Source organism: Lissotriton vulgaris, chromosome 2_1, assembly GCF_964263255.1.
Source record: "Lissotriton vulgaris chromosome 2_1, aLisVul1.2, whole genome shotgun sequence".
NCBI lineage: Eukaryota > Metazoa > Chordata > Amphibia > Caudata > Salamandridae > Lissotriton > Lissotriton vulgaris.
Window position 1 is genome coordinate 116,849,466 of NC_141687.1, and position 22,088 is coordinate 116,871,553.

Below are 22,088 nucleotides of genomic sequence, written 5' to 3' on the forward strand. Positions count from 1 at the left end.
TGGCACATTCTAATAGGCATGAAGAGGTTTCGCTGCCCTTCGTATTTGTGTAGCTCTGTGAGGTTCATGAATATCACCAGTGTGAGTATGAGGTGCTGATTATAATGATATCTTCACAAAACTCTCTGTAAGAAACCTATTCATCACTAGGAGGTGCGAAGAAATTTCTACCACTCCCACAGTATTTCTTGCTAGCCAGTAGGATTGTTCCTATAATGACACAATTAAACCGTTCTACAACACCATTACCTGCAGGATGAAACAGAAAGGTAGTTTTATGTGTGATACCATTCCTGCAGAAAAGGACTTGTAAATCTGTGAAGTCAACCGTGAACCATTGTCACGAAGTATATATTTAGGCAAATCCTCCTTCAAAAACTCCTTATTTAGGAATCCATCAATATCACTTTAATCTGCCTTTTAACACAATTTCAATTTGAGGCCACTTTGGAAAAATGATCTGCTATAACAGTCAAATACCTTTGCATACTGTTTTCCCAAATAGGACCTGTGACATCTATTACTTTTTCTTCCCATGGAATCAATAGGCTACAGATGGGATGGGATGGGATGTAACCATGGTTTGAGCAGGGAATGTGCTTTATATGAACTCTCACATTGAATGCAATTTCTCACTTTTATTTATATTTCCAGATCTAACCCTGGACACCAGTACCAATTCTGCATTTAGTTTTTCCTATACCTTATGCCTTTCAAGACAAATTTCCAACAACTTTTGCCTATGATTTTCTAGAGGAATGACCTCATAATCAACCCACCTTCATTCGATAATTTTTGCCTTAATTCCCATTGTGTTAATAAATCCTTCTCCAAATGTTTGTTTCTGCCCAACCTTCAGTAACCATTTTGCCTAGTTTTACAAGTATTCAGACAATCTCTTGAGCATTTGCCCACTTCTACTAGAAATGTCATTAATAATGTTTGTGACGCAAAACTCATCCCAATCACTTTTAATGGTATCTCCTAAAGGTTATGGCTTACAACTCCAAAAATCATCACCATTTTTCACACTAGGCATATCCTGCATTTCATAATTACTGAGTAATAACTTTACAGATGTACATACAAGCAAGATGCAGTGATACACTATAAATATAAACCTTTAGTGGTTAAAACCTATGTAAGTGGTTTGTAGTCACTACGTAAGGTGACTATTTCCCCCAAATTATTGTCTGAAGTATTTAAACGCCATACACAAGCCAGTGCTTCTCGCTCAATGGCAGAATACTTTTCTTCCGTCTCAGTCTGTGAACGAGAAGCAAACGTGAGGGTGCTTTCTCAACCCAAAGCTTCTGTCTGAGATAAAAGTGCACCAATAGACTTGCCACTAGCATCTGAATTAACCACACAATGTACTGCAGGATCAAAGCCTTGTAACAGTGGTGCATTGCAAATGTCGGTCTTCAGAGAAAGGAAAGTTTCCTGATATTTAGTAGACCATTCAAATTTGTTTTTATATTGTAACTGTTTTATCCCATACGTTTTCAAAGAAAAGTATTTTACAGATATAGAGTAGAATTCGCCCAAACCTAAAAATGCCATACATTATTCTTATTTTTTGCTGTGGGGACTTCTCTGATGGCTTCCAGCAATTCTATTTTTAGGTTTGATACCATTTCCCGTGACTTCATGACCTAAGTATATTACTTTGTTCCTAGCAAACCTCTCTTGCAATATTCTACTGTTGAACTCCTCTGCTCTAGAATTCTTAGTCCCTTAGTAGGTTTTTGATCATGTTCCTCTATAGTTATTACCATAACTAGGATATCATCTTGGAAAAACTTTAAGTCTTTAAATAATTTGTGGATTAGTATTTGTAACATGTCCGCGGCAGAGACCAACCCAAAAGGTACTACTCTCTTAAAGCTAAAACGAGCAAAAGGGTTCACAAATGTGGTGAGACTCTTACTATAAGATGATGTAGGATAGGATGATAAGCAGCTATCATATCAATTGTGGTAAACCATGTAATACCCTTTTACATATATTGCACTGATCCTAAGTAAAGGGAATTGATCCACTAATATGTTCTTGTTAATATCCCTGGCATTGATGCACAATTTTAGTTTGCCATTATTCGAACAACTCTAAAAGTGCCACCCATTCTGATGACTCAACTTGTTCTGTAAACCAGCAGTTTCTCAAGCTCTTTCATAACATCATCCTTCAAAGAGAAAAGTATATTTCCGACTTTATATGTAAAAGGTTCTACACCTGATTTTGATTGTATATAATTTTGGAACCCTTTAAGTTTACGTATTTTTCCTGAAACAAAATTAGAAAACCTCTTCAAAATGTACCTTCCAAATTCTTTATTTGGTTAAAGTAATAAAACTGGTTCAGGACTAGGATTCAACTTAATCCCCAATTTGTCTTGATCATCCCATCAAATTGCTGACTTCCTTGTCACAGAAACATACCATTTTTTTTACTTTCGAATAACAAGTTTCTTTGCAGAACCAGGTCTATTAGTTCTCTAGTAGACATCTTTAGCGTAGTATCAGGCTGTTCTAAATCTTCTCATAAATCAGTTAACGGGGGGTGGATCACTTGTCCTGCTAACCTGGGTTTTCAGGTCGGTTGTCTGTCCCTTGGTAAAAAAAACCCTCATGCACGTGAGTAGATGTTATTTTTCGGAAGCGGTGTATCTTGATTCACCACTATATCACTCTCGTGTCTGCATAATCACAGGGTTAGTTGGTATGCAGCCTCCACCAGGAGGTGTTGTCCCAAGGTTAAAAGCAGTAGTGTCCTGTGATAAGTGGTGGGTGTGAAGTTAAAATATCTCGGACAGCCAGAGGAAAATGTATTATTCTGGATTCGAGATAAAGGTGAAAATTAAAGTTGATATGCGTCAAGAGAATTGTTAAGATCCTCACGCTATCAAATTTTCGTGAGCTTAAAAGGTCGACATGTTTCAGCCGTAGTTGCCTGGAATGGTCGGTGGGCTTTCTTCAGGACCGTGTGATACGTGTGTTGCAAAGCGACATACTAGTCCTTTACTTGTAGAGGTCAATCTGGTGCCTGTAAATATAAATAATGTGGTTGACCTTGGAGAGGGTGGTAGGCCAGAAGTCATAAACATATGCAATACACTTTGAATGCAACTCATAAAAATGGCAATACTTTATCGATCACCGCATCTTGCAGTCAGATACCACATACTCAAAACCCTGACAACAACTGTTATGTCGTGTAATATTTCTCTTTTGTAGGTGCCAATATGTACCGATTTCGGTTAGTTGGCAAAGTTTCCCTCCTCATTAATCATAAGGTGTTACAACTGGGGTGGAGAGTTGGGGGGGGGGGGAATAAAGGTGTGCTTGTCGCAACCTAGTATCTCATATAGACAGAGACCTGTAGTAATGGACTGGTGTCCTTATCTAGAGCGATTGAAAATTATGGCACGGTTTGAACTTAAAGTTCACTTTGTTCGTTGCTACTTGTATCATGTTAGTGGGTGTGCGAAAAGGACACTCAAAAGACTCAATTCTCAAAATGATTTTGCGCATCGAAGCGAGCTCTATAACATTGGCGCCACGATTGTTTAACTCATTCACACTTTATTTTGGTTCACATCATGTGCGTATGTAGCTCATGTCCCAGTTAGAGCTCAGTAAGTTACGCGCACAGGCATCTATCAGTCAATTTGACGACAACTAATGCGCCCATTCATGTCATTCACATACCTGCGCGCACTTGGTGTTGCGCTTCCACGGATACCAGGGAGTCTTGGGGGAGGGGGGCCCACTCTAAAAATAAGGGTAAGGGGTAGTCAATTAGTTCAGGGCGGTAGTACTTATCTTAGTCAGCGCCGCTTCTCTCTCGTTCTCGTGGCTACCTGTAGCTCCTCGCCTCCCGCACCACTTGTGCTGACTCTGCCGTCCTGTACCCGGTGTGGCAGTTCTGCTTCTGGGATTCTTTGTATAACTTTTGCGGGTATAGAGAGTGTAAAAAGACTCTATACCTCTTTAACTGTCTCCTTATTCAGTGCAGAACATGTTATTCATTTTCATATGTGATATTTCTATCCTGTCTAAATAATGAGAAACATTACGAAGGATTGTCAGATATCTTGTGAGTGATTTGTTTTTATGGTGTTATGATTACGGTGATTTCATAGAGTCTGAAGGGGCTCGTTATTATAATAAGTATTAAGTACTACTCGATGAGCCCTTGGTGGTAAGGATAGTTTCTGATATTAGAAATACAGGAGCAAGACACTGTTACTCTCATTCCGGGATTGTTTGTATTGCTTTTAAGGGTATGGAGAGTGTTAAAAGACTATGGTGCTTCCTCCTTATCCAATCAAAGGCTGCGTATAGAGCACATTGTCCGTTTCCATACGTTACATGTCTATCGTTTAAAAATTGAGATGGGTTGCCAATTTCTTTACAAGCCATATATTTTAATGTAATTTATAATTTCTTTAAGTAATTACATTAAAGATGGTCATAAAATTCTGCATAATGTGCCCAAGGTGATAGAGACAGTTACTTTTGTCAATGATACAGGAGTATCATAGGAGCATAATGTTACTCTCCTTCTCATAGTTGGAGGGGTACTTTTGGTCTTTCTGCTTGTTAGTTCTGGCTGAACACTGTCAGTCTCTATTTACTGTTACTCTCTGTGGGGAATATGATGTTCATCTATTCAGGCTCGCCCACGGGATATTGTCGTTTAGGCCTCGTACATCGGTCCCTAGTCTGTGTACCCACCTCTGTTCTTTCTCGAACAGGATACGTTCAGCATTGAGATCTTTAATCTTCAAAGTTTCAAGAATGATCCATTGTAGGTCATTCACTGTATGTCCTTGCTCCGGATAGTGTGTAGCCATCTACGTCGTTGTTTTTTTACATTTGACATTGCTGCGATGCTCGCAGATTCTTTGTTTGGCTTTTCTGCAGGACATGCCTATATAGTTTAGATTACATGGGCATGTAATGTAATTTGTAAATGTAATTTATATTTATATAGCGCATTATCACCAACGGTCTCTAAGCGCTTGCTTTGGGAACCCGTCCTGGTTTTTCTCTGTGAGATAACCTGTACTGGGCACCCCCAAGGTGAAAGCCAGGCATTCCGCCGCGGGGGCCATAGTGGAGATTAAGCAAGCTATTGCCCGGAGTTGCAGAGTGTGAACCCGTGATTCGAGCAGGCACCGAAGCGAGAATTATCGAGTTCGTGGACATTTTTGGGCTCAAGACCCTGCCGCGTCGGGAATTGAACCCTGGTCCCGGGTCTGACCTCTGCTTCATGGTCTGCCTCCTCTAACCATTGAGCCATACTTCTCCACATGTGATCATGTAAATTATGTGGCTTGTGTTACAATTAGTATGGTTCCTCATTGTCCATCTTAGGTGTGGTAGGAGCTGTATTTCTTTTGCTGGTCTGGTTAATGTTTACAACAAGGGGTGGTGAGGGACAGAGTCTCTGAATAAAGCAGAAAACTCTCACCCAGTCAAGAGATCAGGGCTAGATCCAACACCGTTTTTTAGCTCACTGCACCATCCCAGTTTCAGAACCTGGCTGTATGCAAATTAGTCTGTTCCTGTCCCAGTGCATGATGGGAACAGGGCAAACCAAACTACAAAAGCCAATTCTTACACTGGGAAGGAAACAAGCTCCCGGGGACCGGTTTCTGGCATTACAGCCGTCTTCGGCCCGGTTTGCTTGAATCCTGATGGTGCAATGAGCAAGGGACTCATGTCTGAGTATACCCTTCCACGCTTAGGGTGGACAAAAATATTTACAACAAGGGGTGGTGAGGGACAGAGTCTCTGAATGAAGCAGAAAACTCTCACCCAGTCAAGAGATCAGGGCTAGATCCAACACCGTTTTTTAGCTCACTGCACCATCCCAGTTTCAGAACCTGGCTGTATGCAAATTAGTCTGTTCCTGTCCCAGTGCATGATGGGAACAGGGCAAACCAAACTACAAAAGCCAATTCTTACACTGGGAAGGAAACAAGCTCCCGGGGACCGGTTTCTGGCATTACAGCCGTCTTCGGCCCGGTTTGCTTGAATCCTGATGGTGCAATGAGCAAGGGACTCATGTCTGAGTATACCCTTCCACGCTTAGGGTGGACAAAAATATTTACAACAAGGGGTGGTGAGGGACAGAGTCTCTGAATGAAGCAGAAAACTCTCACCCAGTCAAGAGATCAGGGCTAGATCCAACACCGTTTTTTAGCTCACTGCACCATCCCAGTTTCAGAACTGGCTGTATGCAAATTAGTCTGTTCCTGTCCCAGTGCATGATGGGAACAGGGCAAACCAAACTACAAAAGCCAATTCTTACACTGGGAAGGAAACAAGCTACCGGGGACCGGTTTCTGGCATTACAGCCGTCTTCGGCCCGGTTTGCTTGAATCCTGATGGTGCAATGAGCAAGGGACTCATGTCTGAGTATACCCTTCCACGCTTAGGGTGGACAAAAATATTTACAACAAGGGGTGGTGAGGGACAGAGTCTCTGAATGAAGCAGAAAACTCTCACCCAGTCAAGAGATCAGGGCTAGATCCAACACAGTTTTTTAGCTCACTGCACCATCCCAGTTTCAGAACCTGGCTGTATGCAAATTAGTCTGTTCCTGTCCCAGTGCATGATGGGAACAGGGCAAACCAAACTACAAAAGCCAATTCTTACACTGGGAAGGAAACAAGCTCCCGGGGACCGGTTTCTGGCATTACAGCCGTCTTCGGCCCGGTTTGCTTGAATCCTGATGGTGCAATGAGCAAGGGACTCATGTCTGAGTATACCCTTCCACGCTTAGGGTGGACAAAAATATTTACAACAAGGGGTGGTGAGGGACAGAGTCTCTGAATGAAGCAGAAAACTCTCACCCAGTCAAGAGATCAGGGCTAGATCCAACACCGTTTTTTAGCTCACTGCACCATCCCAGTTTCAGAACCTGGCTGTATGCAAATTAGTCTGTTCCTGTCCCAGTGCATGATGGGAACAGGGCAAACCAAACTACAAAAGCCAATTCTTACACTGGGAAGGAAACAAGCTCCCGGGGACCGGTTTCTGGCATTACAGCCGTCTTCGGCCCGGTTTGCTTGAATCCTGATGGTGCAATGAGCAAGGGACTCATGTCTGAGTATACCCTTCCACGCTTAGGGTGGACAAAAATATTTACAACAAGGGGTGGTGAGGGACAGAGTCTCTGAATGAAGCAGAAAACTCTCACCCAGTCAAGAGATCAGGGCTAGATCCAACACCGTTTTTTAGCTCACTGCACCATCCCAGTTTCAGAACCTGGCTGTATGCAAATTAGTCTGTTCCTGTCCCAGTGCATGATGGGAACAGGGCAAACCAAACTACAAAAGCCAATTCTTACACTGGGAAGGAAACAAGCTCCCGGGGACCGGTTTCTGGCATTACAGCCGTCTTCGGCCCGGTTTGCTTGAATCCTGATGGTGCAATGAGCAAGGGACTCATGTCTGAGTATACCCTTCCACGCTTAGGGTGGACAAAAATATTTACAACAAGGGGTGGTGAGGGACAGAGTCTCTGAATGAAGCAGAAAACTCTCACCAAGTCAAGAGATCAGGGCTAGATCCAACACCGTTTTTTAGCTCACTGCACCATCCCAGTTTCAGAACCTGGCTGTATGCAAATTAGTCTGTTCCTGTCCCAGTGCATGATGGGAACAGGGCAAACCAAACTACAAAAGCCAATTCTTACACTGGGAAGGAAACAAGCTCCCGGGGACCGGTTTCTGGCATTACAGCCGTCTTCGGCCCGGTTTGCTTGAATCCTGATGGTGCAATGAGCAAGGGACTCATGTCTGAGTATACCCTTCCACGCTTAGGGTGGACAAAAATATTTACAACAAGGGGTGGTGAGGGACAGAGTCTCTGAATGAAGCAGAAAACTCTCACCCAGTCAAGAGATCAGGGCTAGATCCAACACCTAGCTCCTTGCACCATCAGGATTCAAGTAAACCGGGCCGAAGACGGCTGAAATGCCAGAAACCGGTCCCCGGTAGCTTGTTTCCTTCCCAGTATAAGAATTGGCTTGGTAGTTTGGTCTGCCCTGTTCCCATGATGCACTGGGCCAGGGTCAGACTAATTTGCATATAGCCAAGTTCTGAGCTGGGATGGTGCAGTGAGCTAAAAAACGGTGATGGATCAAGCCCTGATCTTTGGACTGGGTAAGAGTGGTCTGCTTAATTCAGACACTCTGTTCATCACCACCCCTTTTTCTGAATCATTTTTGTCCACCATAAGCGTGGAAGGGTATACTCAGATGTGAGTCCCTAGCTCATTGCACCATCAGGATTCAAGTAAGCCGGGCCGAAGACGGCTGAAATGCCAGAAACCGGTCCCCGGTAGCTTGTTTCCTTCCCAGTATAAGAATTGGCTTGGTAGTTTGGTCTGCCCTGTTCCCATGATGCACTGGGCCAGGGTCAGACTAATTTGCATATAGCCAAGTTCTGAGCTGGGATGGTGCAGTGAGCTAAAAAACGGTGATGGATCAAGCCCTGATCTTTGGACTGGGTAAGAGTGGTCTGCTTAATTCAGACACTCTGTTCATCACCACCCCTTTTTCTGAATCATTTTTGTCCACCATAAGCGTGGAAGGGTATACTCAGATGTGAGTCCCTAGCTCATTGCACCATCAGGATTCAAGTAAGCCGGGCCGAAGACGGCTGAAATGCCTGAAACCGGTCCCCGGTAGCTTGTTTCCTTCCCAGTAAAAGAATTGGCTTGGTAGTTTGGTCTGCCCTGTTCCCATGATGCACTGGGCCAGGGTCAGACTAATTTGCATATAGCCAAGTTCTGAGCTGGGATGGTGCAGTGAGCTAAAAAACGGTGATGGATCAAGCCCTGATCTTTGGACTGGGTAAGAGTGGTCTGCTTAATTCAGACACTCTGTTCATCACCACCCCTTTTTCTGAATCATTTTTGTCCACCATAAGCGTGGAAGGGTATACTCAGATGTGAGTCCCTAGCTCATTGCACCATCAGGATTCAAGTAAGCCGGGCCGAAGACGGCTGAAATGCCAGAAACCGGTCCCCGGTAGCTTGTTTCCTTCCCAGTATAAGAATTGGCTTGGTAGTTTGGTCTGCCCTGTTCCCATGATGCACTGGGCCAGGGTCAGACTAATTTGCATATAGCCAAGTTCTGAGCTGGGATGGTGCAGTGAGCTAAAAAAACGGTGATGGATCAAGCCCTGATCTTTGGACTGGGTAAGAGTGGTCTGCTTAATTCAGACACTCTGTTCATCACCACCCCTTTTTCTGAATCATTTTTGTCCACCATAAGCGTGGAAGGGTATACTCAGATGTGAGTCCCTAGCTCATTGCACCATCAGGATTCAAGTAAGCCGGGCCGAAGACGGCTGAAATGCCTGAAACCGGTCCCCGGTAGCTTGTTTCCTTCCCAGTATAAGAATTGGCTTGGTAGTTTGGTCTGCCCTGTTCCCATGATGCACTGGGCCAGGGTCAGACTAATTTGCATATAGCCAAGTTCTGAGCTGGGATGGTGCAGTGAGCTAAAAAACGGTGATGGATCAAGCCCTGATCTTTGGACTGGGTAAGAGTGGTCTGTTAATTCAGACACTCTGTTCATCACCACCCCTTTTTCTGAATCATTTTTGTCCACCATAAGCGTGGAAGGGTATACTCAGATGTGAGTCCCTAGCTCATTGCACCATCAGGATTCAAGTAAGCCGGGCCGAAGACGGCTGAAATGCCAGAAACCGGTCCCCGGTAGCTTGTTTCCTTCCCAGTATAAGAATTGGCTTGGTAGTTTGGTCTGCCCTGTTCCCATGATGCACTGGGCCAGGGTCAGACTAATTTGCATATAGCCAAGTTCTGAGCTGGGATGGTGCAGTGAGCTAAAAAACGGTGATGGATCAAGCCCTGATCTTTGGACTGGGTAAGAGTGGTCTGCTTAATTCAGACACTCTGTTCATCACCACCCCTTTTTTCTGAATCAGGTCTGGTTAATGGGCAGACCGAACAGGATCCGCATGGAAAATGTCCTGTGATGCGGCAATGTTTGTTTATTAATTTCTTTATTTTATTGGAAGCTGGGCTGTACGTGGTGACACATGTGAGTAGGTCTTCCTCTGGGGCTCTGGCGGCTGTTTCTAACAGAGCCTCCCGATTCTGGTTCCTGGCTCTTTTTTTGCATTTGCTGATCGCCTCTCATGGGTATTGACGTGCCTCCAGTTTTTTACAGAAGTCATTCGCTTGGGACTTATAGTCTTCGGTCTTGCTGCAATTCCTCCGTAACTGGAGGAATTGGCTGTACGGGAGGTTCTCCCTCAGGGGGCGTGGATGGTAGCTGTTGAAAGATAGGAGACTGTTTTTAGCAGTGGATTTAAAGAAGGTCCTAGTGTGGAGGTGGTCATGTTCGACATAGATGGTTAAATCCAGGAAGTCTAGGCTTTTCTTGTCAGCAGTATATGTGAATTTTAACCACTCGTCCTGTATGTTCAGCCACTCGTGAAAGTTTATTAGGCTGTCCATGTCACCTTCCCAGATGAGGAGTATGTCGTCTATATAACGCTTCCAGAAATGGATGTGATGCTGGTAAGGGTTATCTCTGTTGTTGATGACCATTTTCTCAAAATTACTGACATATAGCCCTGCCACACTTGGGGCAAATGTACTGCCCATTGAGGTCCCATGGCATTGTCTGTACATAGTTGTCTCATACTCGAAAAGAAATTTGGTCAGTGCAAGCCTACAGCACTCTAAGACAAAGTGTTGTGGGTTTTTTAGTGCCATTCCATGTCAAACAGTAGACTCTCTAATGTGTTCAAGGTCTTTTCTTGTGGCAGACTCGTATAGAGACTCTCTACGTCCATTCCTACAAGGATCATGGTGCTTTCCGAGTAGGTTACCTGTGTCAGGTGGTTGAGAAGGTCTCTGGTGTCTTTCGGGAAGGTTGGGGTCTTTTGTGTAAGAGGTATAAGGTACTCATCGGCAAATTGAGAAAGAGGTTCTAGGACAGATCCTATGCCCGAAACAATCGGTCTGCCTGGAGGAGGGAAGCGTCCTTTGTGAGTCTTTGGTGGGGAGTAAAAATACGGTGTCCTAGGTGTCTTTGTCCCCCTCCTTTTTAGAAATCCAGTTGTTCTAAATCTTCTCCAAGTAAAGCTACAAATTTATCATACCATTTAGTCATATTTAGGACTGTGTAAGGCGAACCAAAATTCACAACAATGGATATATCTACACCACCAATCAACATCTCACTCATCGGTCTCTTTCCCTTACCACCCAAACTCAAAACATTCCTGTTTATATCCAGCACACACACCTTTAACTCTGAAGGGATTGACTGAAACGCAATGTCCAGATCTACCATCTTCACGGAGTTTCCTTTCTTTTTCCGACAAACTTTATGTACATTTCTAACTACTCCACCACTTGAGCATTTCTGCACACGTGCATGCCACTTCTCATTAGCGAGATGCTTGCTACTGCCACATCTGTAGCACTTCCTATGAACAGCAGTTGAGTTGTTGATTGTTTTTTTTAAGTCACCTATGAGATTTCTTTTTTCTTGAGGCCAATGAGAAGTAGACTGGGTATTCCTAATTTTGGCAATAGTAGAATAATCCGCTTTGTTGTTTTTTTTTTTCTTTCTGAGAGCACGACATTTGCGCCTCGATCAGTTAGTTCTACTCTCTTTACAATTTCGATGCAAAAACAAGTTGATCGATGTAATGCTTGAATTCATCTCAGCCACTGGCTTGGAGGCACATCCCAATCCATTGTTGTTTTCGCCCACCATGCCACCTCAGTTTGTGTCATAATTTGGACCCAGCCATATACAAATCGGTCTTGATCCTGCTCCTCATGGGGACAGTCAAGTCCAAACTGCTAGGCCCTGCCTAGACGGAAACACAACCAACCTAGGACCAGCCAGGTATAGCTAGGTTTCAGTGGATAGTGAGCCAGAGACTCCTATCTGGGCATACCCAACACACCTAGGGCATCAAAAAACTAAGTGAAGCGTGGAGTGCTTGTAATATTTTCAGCTTCTGGCGATTGCTCAGGCCGCATCCCAATCCATCGTTTTTTGCGCAACGTGCCACTTCAGTTTGGATCCAGCCATATGCAAATAATCCTTAATCCTGCTCCTCATGGCAATAGTCCAGCTCGAACTGCCAGACCAGATCCACCTTGAACCGGAATACAAGCACCGCAGGACCGCTTCCACTCTTATGGGTGGTATAGCTTGATTCCAGTGCCACAGTGAGTCCAAACGATAATAGAAGGCATAATATATGAAGGTGATGGCAACACTTATTAGAAGTGACAGTATATAGTGCAAAGTTTTCATAAGATTGTTAAAAGAAAAGAAAAAACCTTACCATAAGAAGCATAAACAAAGCATTGTCTTAAAGTGTACATTTCAGATTAATTATGAGGGCCCAAACAGTTCAATAGTCCAGCTTGAACTGCCAGGCCAGATCCACCCTGTACCGGAATACAAGCAGCCTAGGAACGCTTCCACTCTTATGGGTTCATTAGACTGTTCCAGCTTGATTCCAGTGCCACAGTGAGTCCAAACAATAATAGAAGGCATAATATATGAAGGTCATAGCAACACTTATTTGAAGTGACAGTATATAGTGCAAAGTTTTCATAAGATTGTTAAAAGAAAAGAAAAAACCTTACCATAAGTAGCATAAACAAAGCATTGTCTTAAAGTGTACATTGCAGATTAATTATGAGGGCCCACACAGTTCATCAGTGTAAGGAGGTTTGTCTGAAGATGTGAAATATGCACGTTTTTCCAAAAGAAACAATGCGTTCCATTAAAAGCACCCCCGATACAAGATGGCAGCACTTCATGATACGCAAAGTACGTTGCGTTCCAATGATGCAACTGGTGTCCTGCCCCACAATGATACCTGTTACGTTGGTTTAGAACACAACAGCAGTTCAAACGTAACATACTCTAAGTAAACTGTACTTGTCCAAAATTTTCAAAAGATGGTTTTAGTCAAATTGAAGAGTTACTTGACAGAACTTCCTTGGTAATTTTTACTTAAACTCCATTGAGTAGATCTCAAAATCTCTTATCAGTAAACGTAGTACTCTGCGCAGGTCCTTCTCTGTGTCGGGGTTGAGGTAAAATTTGCCGCCAATTCTGTAATGATATCCTCACAAAATTCTTGGTTACAAATCTGTATTTCAGTTGAAAGGTATATCACCCCGACATATCTGTAGGTACAGCTGCCAAGGTCTTTTCTTAGTTAGGCTTCACACGCATCTCCTGTTCTAGTACTCTTACCTCCCCAGATTCTACATGACAAATATCCGGTGTCCCAAAAGGAACACCAGTCCTAGATATTACATCACAGCACTGACCCTTTGTTCTGTTGTTTGCTTTGGGCCCTACCATTTGTGAAACTACCTAGGATGCTGTAGGGTCGTCAGTTGAGAATACCAAATAACCTTGCTTTTTGATTAGCTGAATGTCATATTTAAACATTGAAATTGGACAAATGTAGTGTTTTGGCTTCCCATCTCTTCAGGCACCGTATGCTCTCAAACACATTTCTATCTTCAGTATCCTGGGTATAGTCCTACTACTCTTTCTAAATTAACCAGTAGTCCTTGATTAGAATTTTTTTCAACGTCTCCAGGCCTGTCTCAGTCAGACACCTGCTTACTACCCTTCTTCATGATGTCAAAGTCTAAATAGCCAGCACCTCCTCTCACCAGACCTAGTTCTGGATTCCAAGACATTGGTAAGGTTTCCTCGCAATCACATTGTGCTGTGGTACCCCCCAAACACCATATCATCTTCTTTCAGCAAGAAGTGATTCACACCAGAGAGGAAGGACTCCCATTTACATGGTGCTGCACATTGTCACAATACTTCTGTCCATCACTGGACTACAGGGCCAGAGGGAGCCTCGTCCTCTCTTTTGATCACTATGTGTGTACCAAATGCAGAATGGACACGGGACCCTTCAAAGGCATGAACTAGCTTGTGTGATGGTTAATTTGGATTGAAAAATCATACCTCTTACTCACCAACGTTGCTCCTTATATCACCCTTCAGTGTATCACTGCCTGAAGCTCTGTGGGTTATGCTTACTGTGAAACCAATTTCCTGCCACTTCCTACTGCCTCGACAGCATTAGCTCTAAAGCACTGTCCTTCTAACACGGTCTTCCTAGCCTTGTCCTTAAACTTTAGACTATTCACTGCGACATGTCACCTCAATTTATAACTCCCCTCAGCTGGCTCCTAGTATTCCTCACTGAAATCCAACTTGACAACAGCCCGAGTTGATACAACTTTCTGGTGAATTTCAGGATGGGTGGCCCCCAATTAGTCCTCCATGATCACGGAGCAGTCAGCCTTCAAGGCCGCTTCCTGTGCCGGAAAAGGTTCCCAACCGTCTCCAAGGTCTTTCTGCATTTTCACGCGGGTCCTTAACTTGTTGCCAAAATCTTGTACATTTAGGACTAAGTCTTCATACATGAGTCTGGAACTATTCATATAAGAGGTAACTTCTTTATTTAATGTTTGGCCCTTTTGTTCCAGCTACAGCAGCAAGTAGTTGTAGTTAGGGCTCCATTCTCTCTCCAACCGTCCCTACCTCTGAGCTTCCACTCCCCTGCATTGCTGCATCATTCACTCTCAGCATTCCAGATCAAGCTTAGACATACAGGGAATAGGAGCATACAGGATCGTACAGTTGTGCTGTTGTGAACTCACACATGAATCCATCTATGAGGCCAGCCAATTAACGCGTGTCTGCATATGCCTGTAAGTCTCGGTTTGTGCACATGTGCATCTTGGTATTGTAGTTCTGCAAATGGATGCCTCCATGTGTGTTTGTTATTAGTGCATCCAGATAGATATATTTGCTATTAGTGCATCCAGATATATATATAAAAATATGCAATATTACAAAGAGCACTTTCACTGTAAACAAGCCCGCCCTGTTGGCTTTCTCAATGCTTGTTTAATAAGCACTAGCTCAATTCTAGAAGCAATGTTAGAACCTGTTTAATTGACAGCATTGCAGTGCGTGCAAGACCTTTCAGGGTGCATTTAGCATGTTTGCATGCTATTGACATTTGTGGTTCTGTGCATGTCTTTACATGGACTATATACCCGAAGTACAGCCTGAAATTATTTGCTTTGACCCGTAGTCAACTCCAATGCAACTGTTTGGGAAAACCTTTTATTCAAAATGGTTAAAATTATGTACTTATTTTACTATTTTATTGAGTTAGGCTTGGTAAAGGTTCCTGAGGAGGAGGAAGATGATGATGATGATGATGATGATGATGATGACGACGAGGACATGGATGAAGACGATAGAGTTGTGGTCGAATACCACGACGAGCTGCAAGCTTTCAAGCAATCTCGCGAGAACAGCCGGGCACGGCGGTCAAGCACAAGCACTTCTGACTCTGACGAGATGGATTATGATCTTGAACTGAAAATGATTTCTACACCATCTCCGAAGAAGAGCATGAAAATGACTATGTATGCCGACGAGGTGGAGTCTCAGCTGAAAACAATCAGGTAAAAATAGCTTCCTAAGCTGCTTTCACATGTAGATCTCCCAAGGGTGCTTGGTCACAATCTACTGGGTAATGCACTTTCAGGGCGGTCTGTTATTGTTAAAACCTTTATCATCTACCAGATGTTAACTTAAGCATATACCAATGTTTTACTGGTGACACATTTATTTATATGGCATAAACACCTTAATACTACAAGCGGAAGTGGCATCGAAACATTCTGTCTGGTTATTTCCATAGATTAGAGTGACCTGTATTACAGCAATTACCCCTCGTTTAGTAACAGTTGCTTCCTATCATGTTTATATTAAATATTTACACCTGACAGTAGAACCTCAAAATTGTCACCCGATGAGATCTCTGCACAGAAGGAAATACTCTTTCCCTTTTTCAAGATCCTAATGATAGATAAATAAATTAGATCTAGTGATAATGTATGTGAGGACTAGAGCACTTTAAATATTACTTTCAGACTCTTTACTCAGTATTTTTGCTCAGTGGACCCAACATGTTTGGCTAGATAGTAAAGTATGCTAAGAATTGTATTAGGCCTCTACTGTCTTGGTTATGCCAAGAGATTCTGGGGTGGGGTTTCGAAAATGCGGCAGCCTTGCTATATATGACTCTCTTTTCTCTTGTGATTTGTTTTTGAAATTGTAACAGGAAGCTGGTTAATTGGTGACCATGCATATCGTCACTGTTTAGATAACTCTTCTCATCAGCAGACCAGCAACTCGTCTTTAAAAAGATGGGGGTAACTTTAGGTGATTTTTAAGGGTTCTAATGCTTCTGTCCTTCTCACTGCCAGGTTCCTCAACATGACCTGTGCCATCAACATCTTTTTCCAGTTGCAATTTTTCTTCCTTTAGCTCAGGGACTGCTTTGCTTAATATTTTGATATTATGTTTTGTTTGTGAGAAGCAGCTGTTTTTTGAAGATCGCTACTCCTTCCATATCCACAGTTTGTCCTCTAATACACTGAGATTTTTGAAGGAGCTGTTTTTTCGCCTGTGGAATGCTGGAACAAAACATTCACCTTTATATAAAGTATTCAGATCCTAAAAGCTGGGCACTTAGTGAGAGCCAGGAACCAGAGATAAAGTGGTGTAAAACCCCTGTCATGTCATTGTATAGTAAGTATAAGGAATGTTTGCTGCTCTTCGCATTTTTGACTTAGGAGTCCTGTAACATTCAAGAATATTACCAGTTTGCTCGTCTGACTCTTTTCTTTAGAACCCACTTTTGTGAAGACACCATAGGATGCTATCAGGTCTTCAGTTTACAGTAATAGAAGGGGATCAGATAAACAGACTGGTGTTGCCTACTAGTGCAGCAAGTCTACAAAAATATAGCTATTGTAAGAAGGCAGTTTAGGGTGCACCCTTTATTGCAACAAGATGAACGACTACCTATTTCTGAGATTGATTGTTTTCTGGAAAGATAGATTATGCCTCTGAAAATCACACTGTAGAGTTTTAGTCTTACAAGTGTGATATCCTGAGTGGTAGGAGAGAAACATATGATTTCTCATGAAGAAAACTGCAGCTGAGTGGAGATTTCATGAGAGCGGGTCACCCCAGGTACTCCTGTTTGTAGATATGTCTTGGTTTGTTACAGTTTGTAATTTAGATCTTTGGAGGTTTCAGCAGGCAGCCTTGAAAGTATGGAAGAGAATGTTGTGACATCCAATACAAACCTGTTATTTATGACTCAGTACTGTATAGTGTCTGAGTGTATGCGCTAGAATAAGTTCTGTAGCAATAAAACAATGAAATATATATTATTCCTTAAAATAAGTGCTTGGGTTCCTCTCGTACAAAACCAGTGAAATTCAGGAGTTATAGTTAGCTGAACTAACTATATCTCGCGCCCCTCCAATGCACAGCTTATGACTTCACATATGACATCACTCATGACATGTTCTGTGACATCACTCATGACATTTCAAATTACACCACTGATTACATCATCCAATGACTGAGTGTTTTTAAAAAGTTTGAGTGTTAAATATATATATGTTCGAGGCATATGAGCTGCAGAGCCTACACTTAGCAATAGATCGCCACCTGGTGTTGGGCTCGGATGATTGCAGGTTGTTGTCTTCTTGGAAGAAGTCTTTTTATTCACGAGATAGGTGACTCCTCCCTTGGACAATACTGCGCATGGTTTCCACCCTGCCCCTTTTTCTTCCTTTTTTTTTTTTTTTTTTTCCTTTCTTTAACATTGTTGTGGGTCTCTGTTCAACTGAGTCCAAACATGGCTGTTAGCAGCAGATCAAATTTCAGTAGCATTTCAATAGGGTTTTGGACTACTAGATATCTATAAACTTAAATATCTCTGGAACTACTGAACGGATTTACATCAAACCACAACAAGCATTTGCAATGCAATAGGTCTCGCAATAGCGAGATTTTGAGCTATTGGAATTGTAAATGGCAATACCTTTTGTGTTTAAAAAAACCTGCAATAATAAATGGCTTTGTCATTTAGAATACCAATAGGGCAAAGTTTCTAAAATGCGAGACATATGGAATTGCAAATGCTCACTGTTTACAAGCGTCCCATGCTGCGCTTTCACGTTAATAGAGGCCACACCCCTTTCTTTAGAAGAGCCAAATCTAAAGAAAGGCCTGTGGCTGCTATTAAGGTGAAAGCGCGGTATGGGGCACTTTTACTACAAATTTTTTTTGTCAAGTTGAAAAACAAATGCTTTTTTTGTTAAAGCACCCAGTGAAAGCATGCATAGCACGCTGAATGTTGCAGGAAAGCATTTAGTGCCTGCAGTAGGAGAAACAATACAAAAAATAGTGCTTACAGAGTAAATAAGACTACTGTGTAACAACCGAAGTAAAAGGACCAGTCCTCATGGGAGGTTACAACTGAAGACAAGGCGGTACTAAAGAGGGACTGACAAGCCTATTAACGAATCAGAAGCCAGCACTTATGAAGAACAATGATAAGCCATTGACAAATATGGGTGTAGAGTGGGAGGGGCTTCAAGTCCATACTCCAATACAGCATGGCCTACAGAGCTGTGCATGCGCTGCCCAGGCTTGACCTAAAATAATTAAAAACCTTTCTGATAAGGCCTAGATCCTACTGTTATACTAGTATATCAGTGTGTCTTGCAGATAGCGCCAAGATGCTTCTTATGTAGCAGCTGTGTGCTGTATAAATGCTATCTGATTAATTGATTGAAGGGCCGGATACTTAACCAATATGACTATGAGTAGATGAACTGGCAAACTTAAGCAGGCTGTGGAAGGTCACCTAAGGGGTCGCTCTCTTGGTGCTCAGCAACAGCTAGAGGTGAGGTAATCACAAGGGGAACATCATCACATCTACAGCCCAGACATTGCTCCTCTCACAGGCGTGGCTGAAAGTTGAAGGCTTCGAGGGTCCCTTGCAGCAGTAAACTGGTAAAAGGATGTAAAAAGGGATAATAGTGAGACCTACAGGAACTGTAACCCTTTAGCTTCCAAAGATCTCCCGCATAGGGGGTGCCCAACATTTGTCCACAAGGGCAAAGTCATGCCAAATATTTAGGCAATTCAAACAAGATACATGTATGCACAGTTAATTTAAACGCAAAATATTTATGTACCATCAGGGTGTCGTGAAAGATGACAGGTCTGTAGCCTTGTGCACCAAGACTAGAGAACCCTAGTCTGCAGCATAGGAGTCTGTGGAATATCTAGCGCCAGGAGCATATGGGTCAAGTACCACAGAGAAGCTCTATTGTAAGACGACATTACATATAGCGCACGGGCTGTGAGGAAGCGTCCTGAAGGTTAACACATACACAGAGCCCTGGCGATGATAGTGCACAGTGATAGCGCTTCCTTCTTGTTGACACATTCAGCAGGCACAACCAGAGACACGAGGAGGAGGAAGGAAGGAATCTGCAGGCCTCAAGGCTGGTTTCACATCGAGGGAAAGTTACATAGCTGATAACAGATGGTGTTTTCGAGGAGCCATATTTGAGTAACTAACATCAGGCACAGACACACACATAAACACACACAATATGAGGGAATTGTGAAACACCAACATCACACCCAGAAGGATTAAGAGACATTGACAATGAACAAGAGCGCACACAAGCATTTGGAGACGTTGAATGCATGAACCCACCAATGCACGCTCACACATACAAGACTAGAGATACTGGCAATGCACAGTAAACAAGCTGATCGCCCAATACCGCTGCCAGAGAGCTCAGGCCGAGGCTGAGGCCTGGAAGCTTGCTGCGAGCAACAGACGAGTCCAGCCCGGGTGGGCGGGCCTAAGGGAGACAGAGCGGGCACCAACCCCACTTCCAAACGCAACCCCACGACAATAGATCTTGCAGAGCGAACAGCGCATGCTCTGCGATGCTAGGCGAGATCTAAAAAGCAAGCATTTTAGTCCAACATCTAGCTTTCTGCCAAATTTGGTGTAATTCCATTAAAAAATGAAAATCCCCATAGACTCAACATGGGGAAAACACGTTTTGGGCCCCTCTTTTTTTTCATGGCACCTGCTTGACGCGTCACCCCAAAACTTTCAGCACAGTAGCTTAACCAAAAAGTGGACGTTTTTTCGACAGTTGCATGAAGATTCGTTAAGCTGCGCCAAAGTTATTGCAAAACTAAAAACACTTTTCTTATGGAAACTTTGGTCCTAACTATACCTACTGGTGACCGCCAGTAGTTAATATTGATAGATCTAGATATATAGAAATATTTATGTTAGGGTAACCGTGTTTTTAAGTTTTAGGGTAGGTGTTGGTTTTTTGTTGAGATGGGATTTTTAGGCTTTAGGGTAGGGTAGGAATGATTTTTTGGGTGGCAAAGCATTTTTTAGGGTTCAGAGTGGGCATAGGTTATTGAGTGGTTATGATTTTTTTAGGGTTTAGGATGGGTAATGGTCTTTGTGGCAACTTAATCTTTTGGGTTCAGGCAGGGAATGGATTTTTGGTGGCATGGGAATTTTTAAGGTTTATGGTTGTGTGGGTTTTTGGAGGCATGGGAAACTATGGTTTAGGGTGGGTATTGGTTTATGGATGATAAGGACATTTTTAGGGTTTTGCGTGGCTGTTTTTGGGTGGTAGGGTATTTTTTAAGGTTTAGTGTTTATGTAGGTTTTTGGGTGGCAAGGTTTTTTTAGGGTTTAGGGTGGCAAGGGCATTTTTAGGGTGTAGGGGGTATGGGTTTTTGGGTGATAAGGAATTTTTAGGATGTAGGGTTGGTGTGGCTTTTTGGATGGTAAGAGATTTGTTTGGGGTTAGGGTGGCAATGGAATTTTAAGGGTTTAGGGTGGTTATGGGTTTACGGATGGCAATAGAATTTTTAGGGTTTATGATGGGTATGGGTTTTTGGGTGGCCAGGGAATTTTTAGGGTGGATATGGGTTTTGGATGGCAAGGACATTTTTTGCATTTTTTGACTTCCCTATATCTTTTGCGCCTGTTGATGAATCTTCACAAAAGTTTCCCTAAAAAAGTGTGCCGGAGATTGTAGTTTTGCATTGAAAGTTTCAGGGGCATGTAAAAAAGCGAAGGTTAAAAAAAATCTCTCTCATTTTAATTACCTAGAGTCTTGAGACACTCCTGCATCTCGAACCTCTGAACAGAATTACACAAAATTTGGAAAGAAGGTAGATTCTGTTCCAGAGATCACACTTTTTAGGTCTCGACTATGCAGCGCGCAAGCGCTGCTTAGGAAGGACTTCTTGAAATCGCTCTGAGCTTTTGTGGAAACTTGTGCATGTTCTGCACTGTTTCCAATCAGCCCTCGTGTATGCACAGCGCTTGCCTTGCGGGAGCAAGCAGAGGTGTCATCTGTTAGCAATTATCGCGCCCGCCGCTGCTCGCTTCCGTAAGGTAAACGCTGTAGATGCTTGTAGAGCCGCGCTTGTCTTTCAGCGTTGTTTAATACTGCTTTTAATATCAAATTAAAGAAATTATTTAGGGCAGTTCCCCGATTTCTAGTAGTCATGCAGTGGGTGTCAAAAGGTTAAGAACTGCTGCCGTTGTATCAGGAGACACGTATATATGCTAAATCACTCTGTGCTGTGTCTGCCACTAACTAATGGAGTTATAAGCAGCAGGTCCGGATTGCAGCCACTGAAGCTTGAAGTCCGAGACGGATGTTGGTAAGCACGTGCTGTTAAACCTTCTTAACACGACAGACTAGATTTTCAATCCTTTGACAAAAAACTTCGGAAATTAAATTGCTGCCTTCCTCAAAGGTGCATGTTTTAAAGCAGATTGAATCGAATTCAGATACAGATCGGCTAATGTGCGAACGTTTGTTTCAAGTGTTTGAGCACAAGGGTGGGGTAGAACACAATGCTCGGCTGAACAAACAATACTCGTGTTGTCTTCAGAGCGTGTTAAAGAAGTTTTTCTCAAACTCAAACGAATCGTGCAACGAAATAGCCCATCAGGCAGACGAAGTCTTATCGACAACTTTATGTAACTGACTGTTTACTGTCTCTTTTGGTAATGTCTCGATGTACACCTGTCTGGAAGAAAAAACTGCAAATGAACACGGGAACAATCTG

At 42.9% G+C, this 22,088-nt stretch overlaps 1 protein-coding gene across 1 annotated transcript in view; it reads left to right on the plus strand.

The window, feature by feature from the left end:
• The window catches only part of NCBP3 (nuclear cap binding subunit 3), a 354,604-nt gene that overhangs the window by 221,065 nt on the left and 111,451 nt on the right, over positions 1-22,088 (plus strand). Inside the window, exon 10 of the mRNA XM_086954548.1 lies at positions 15,250-15,544. Coding sequence (XP_086810674.1) covers positions 15,250-15,544 — 295 coding nt within the window. The remainder of the gene's footprint in view (positions 1-15,249; positions 15,545-22,088) is intronic.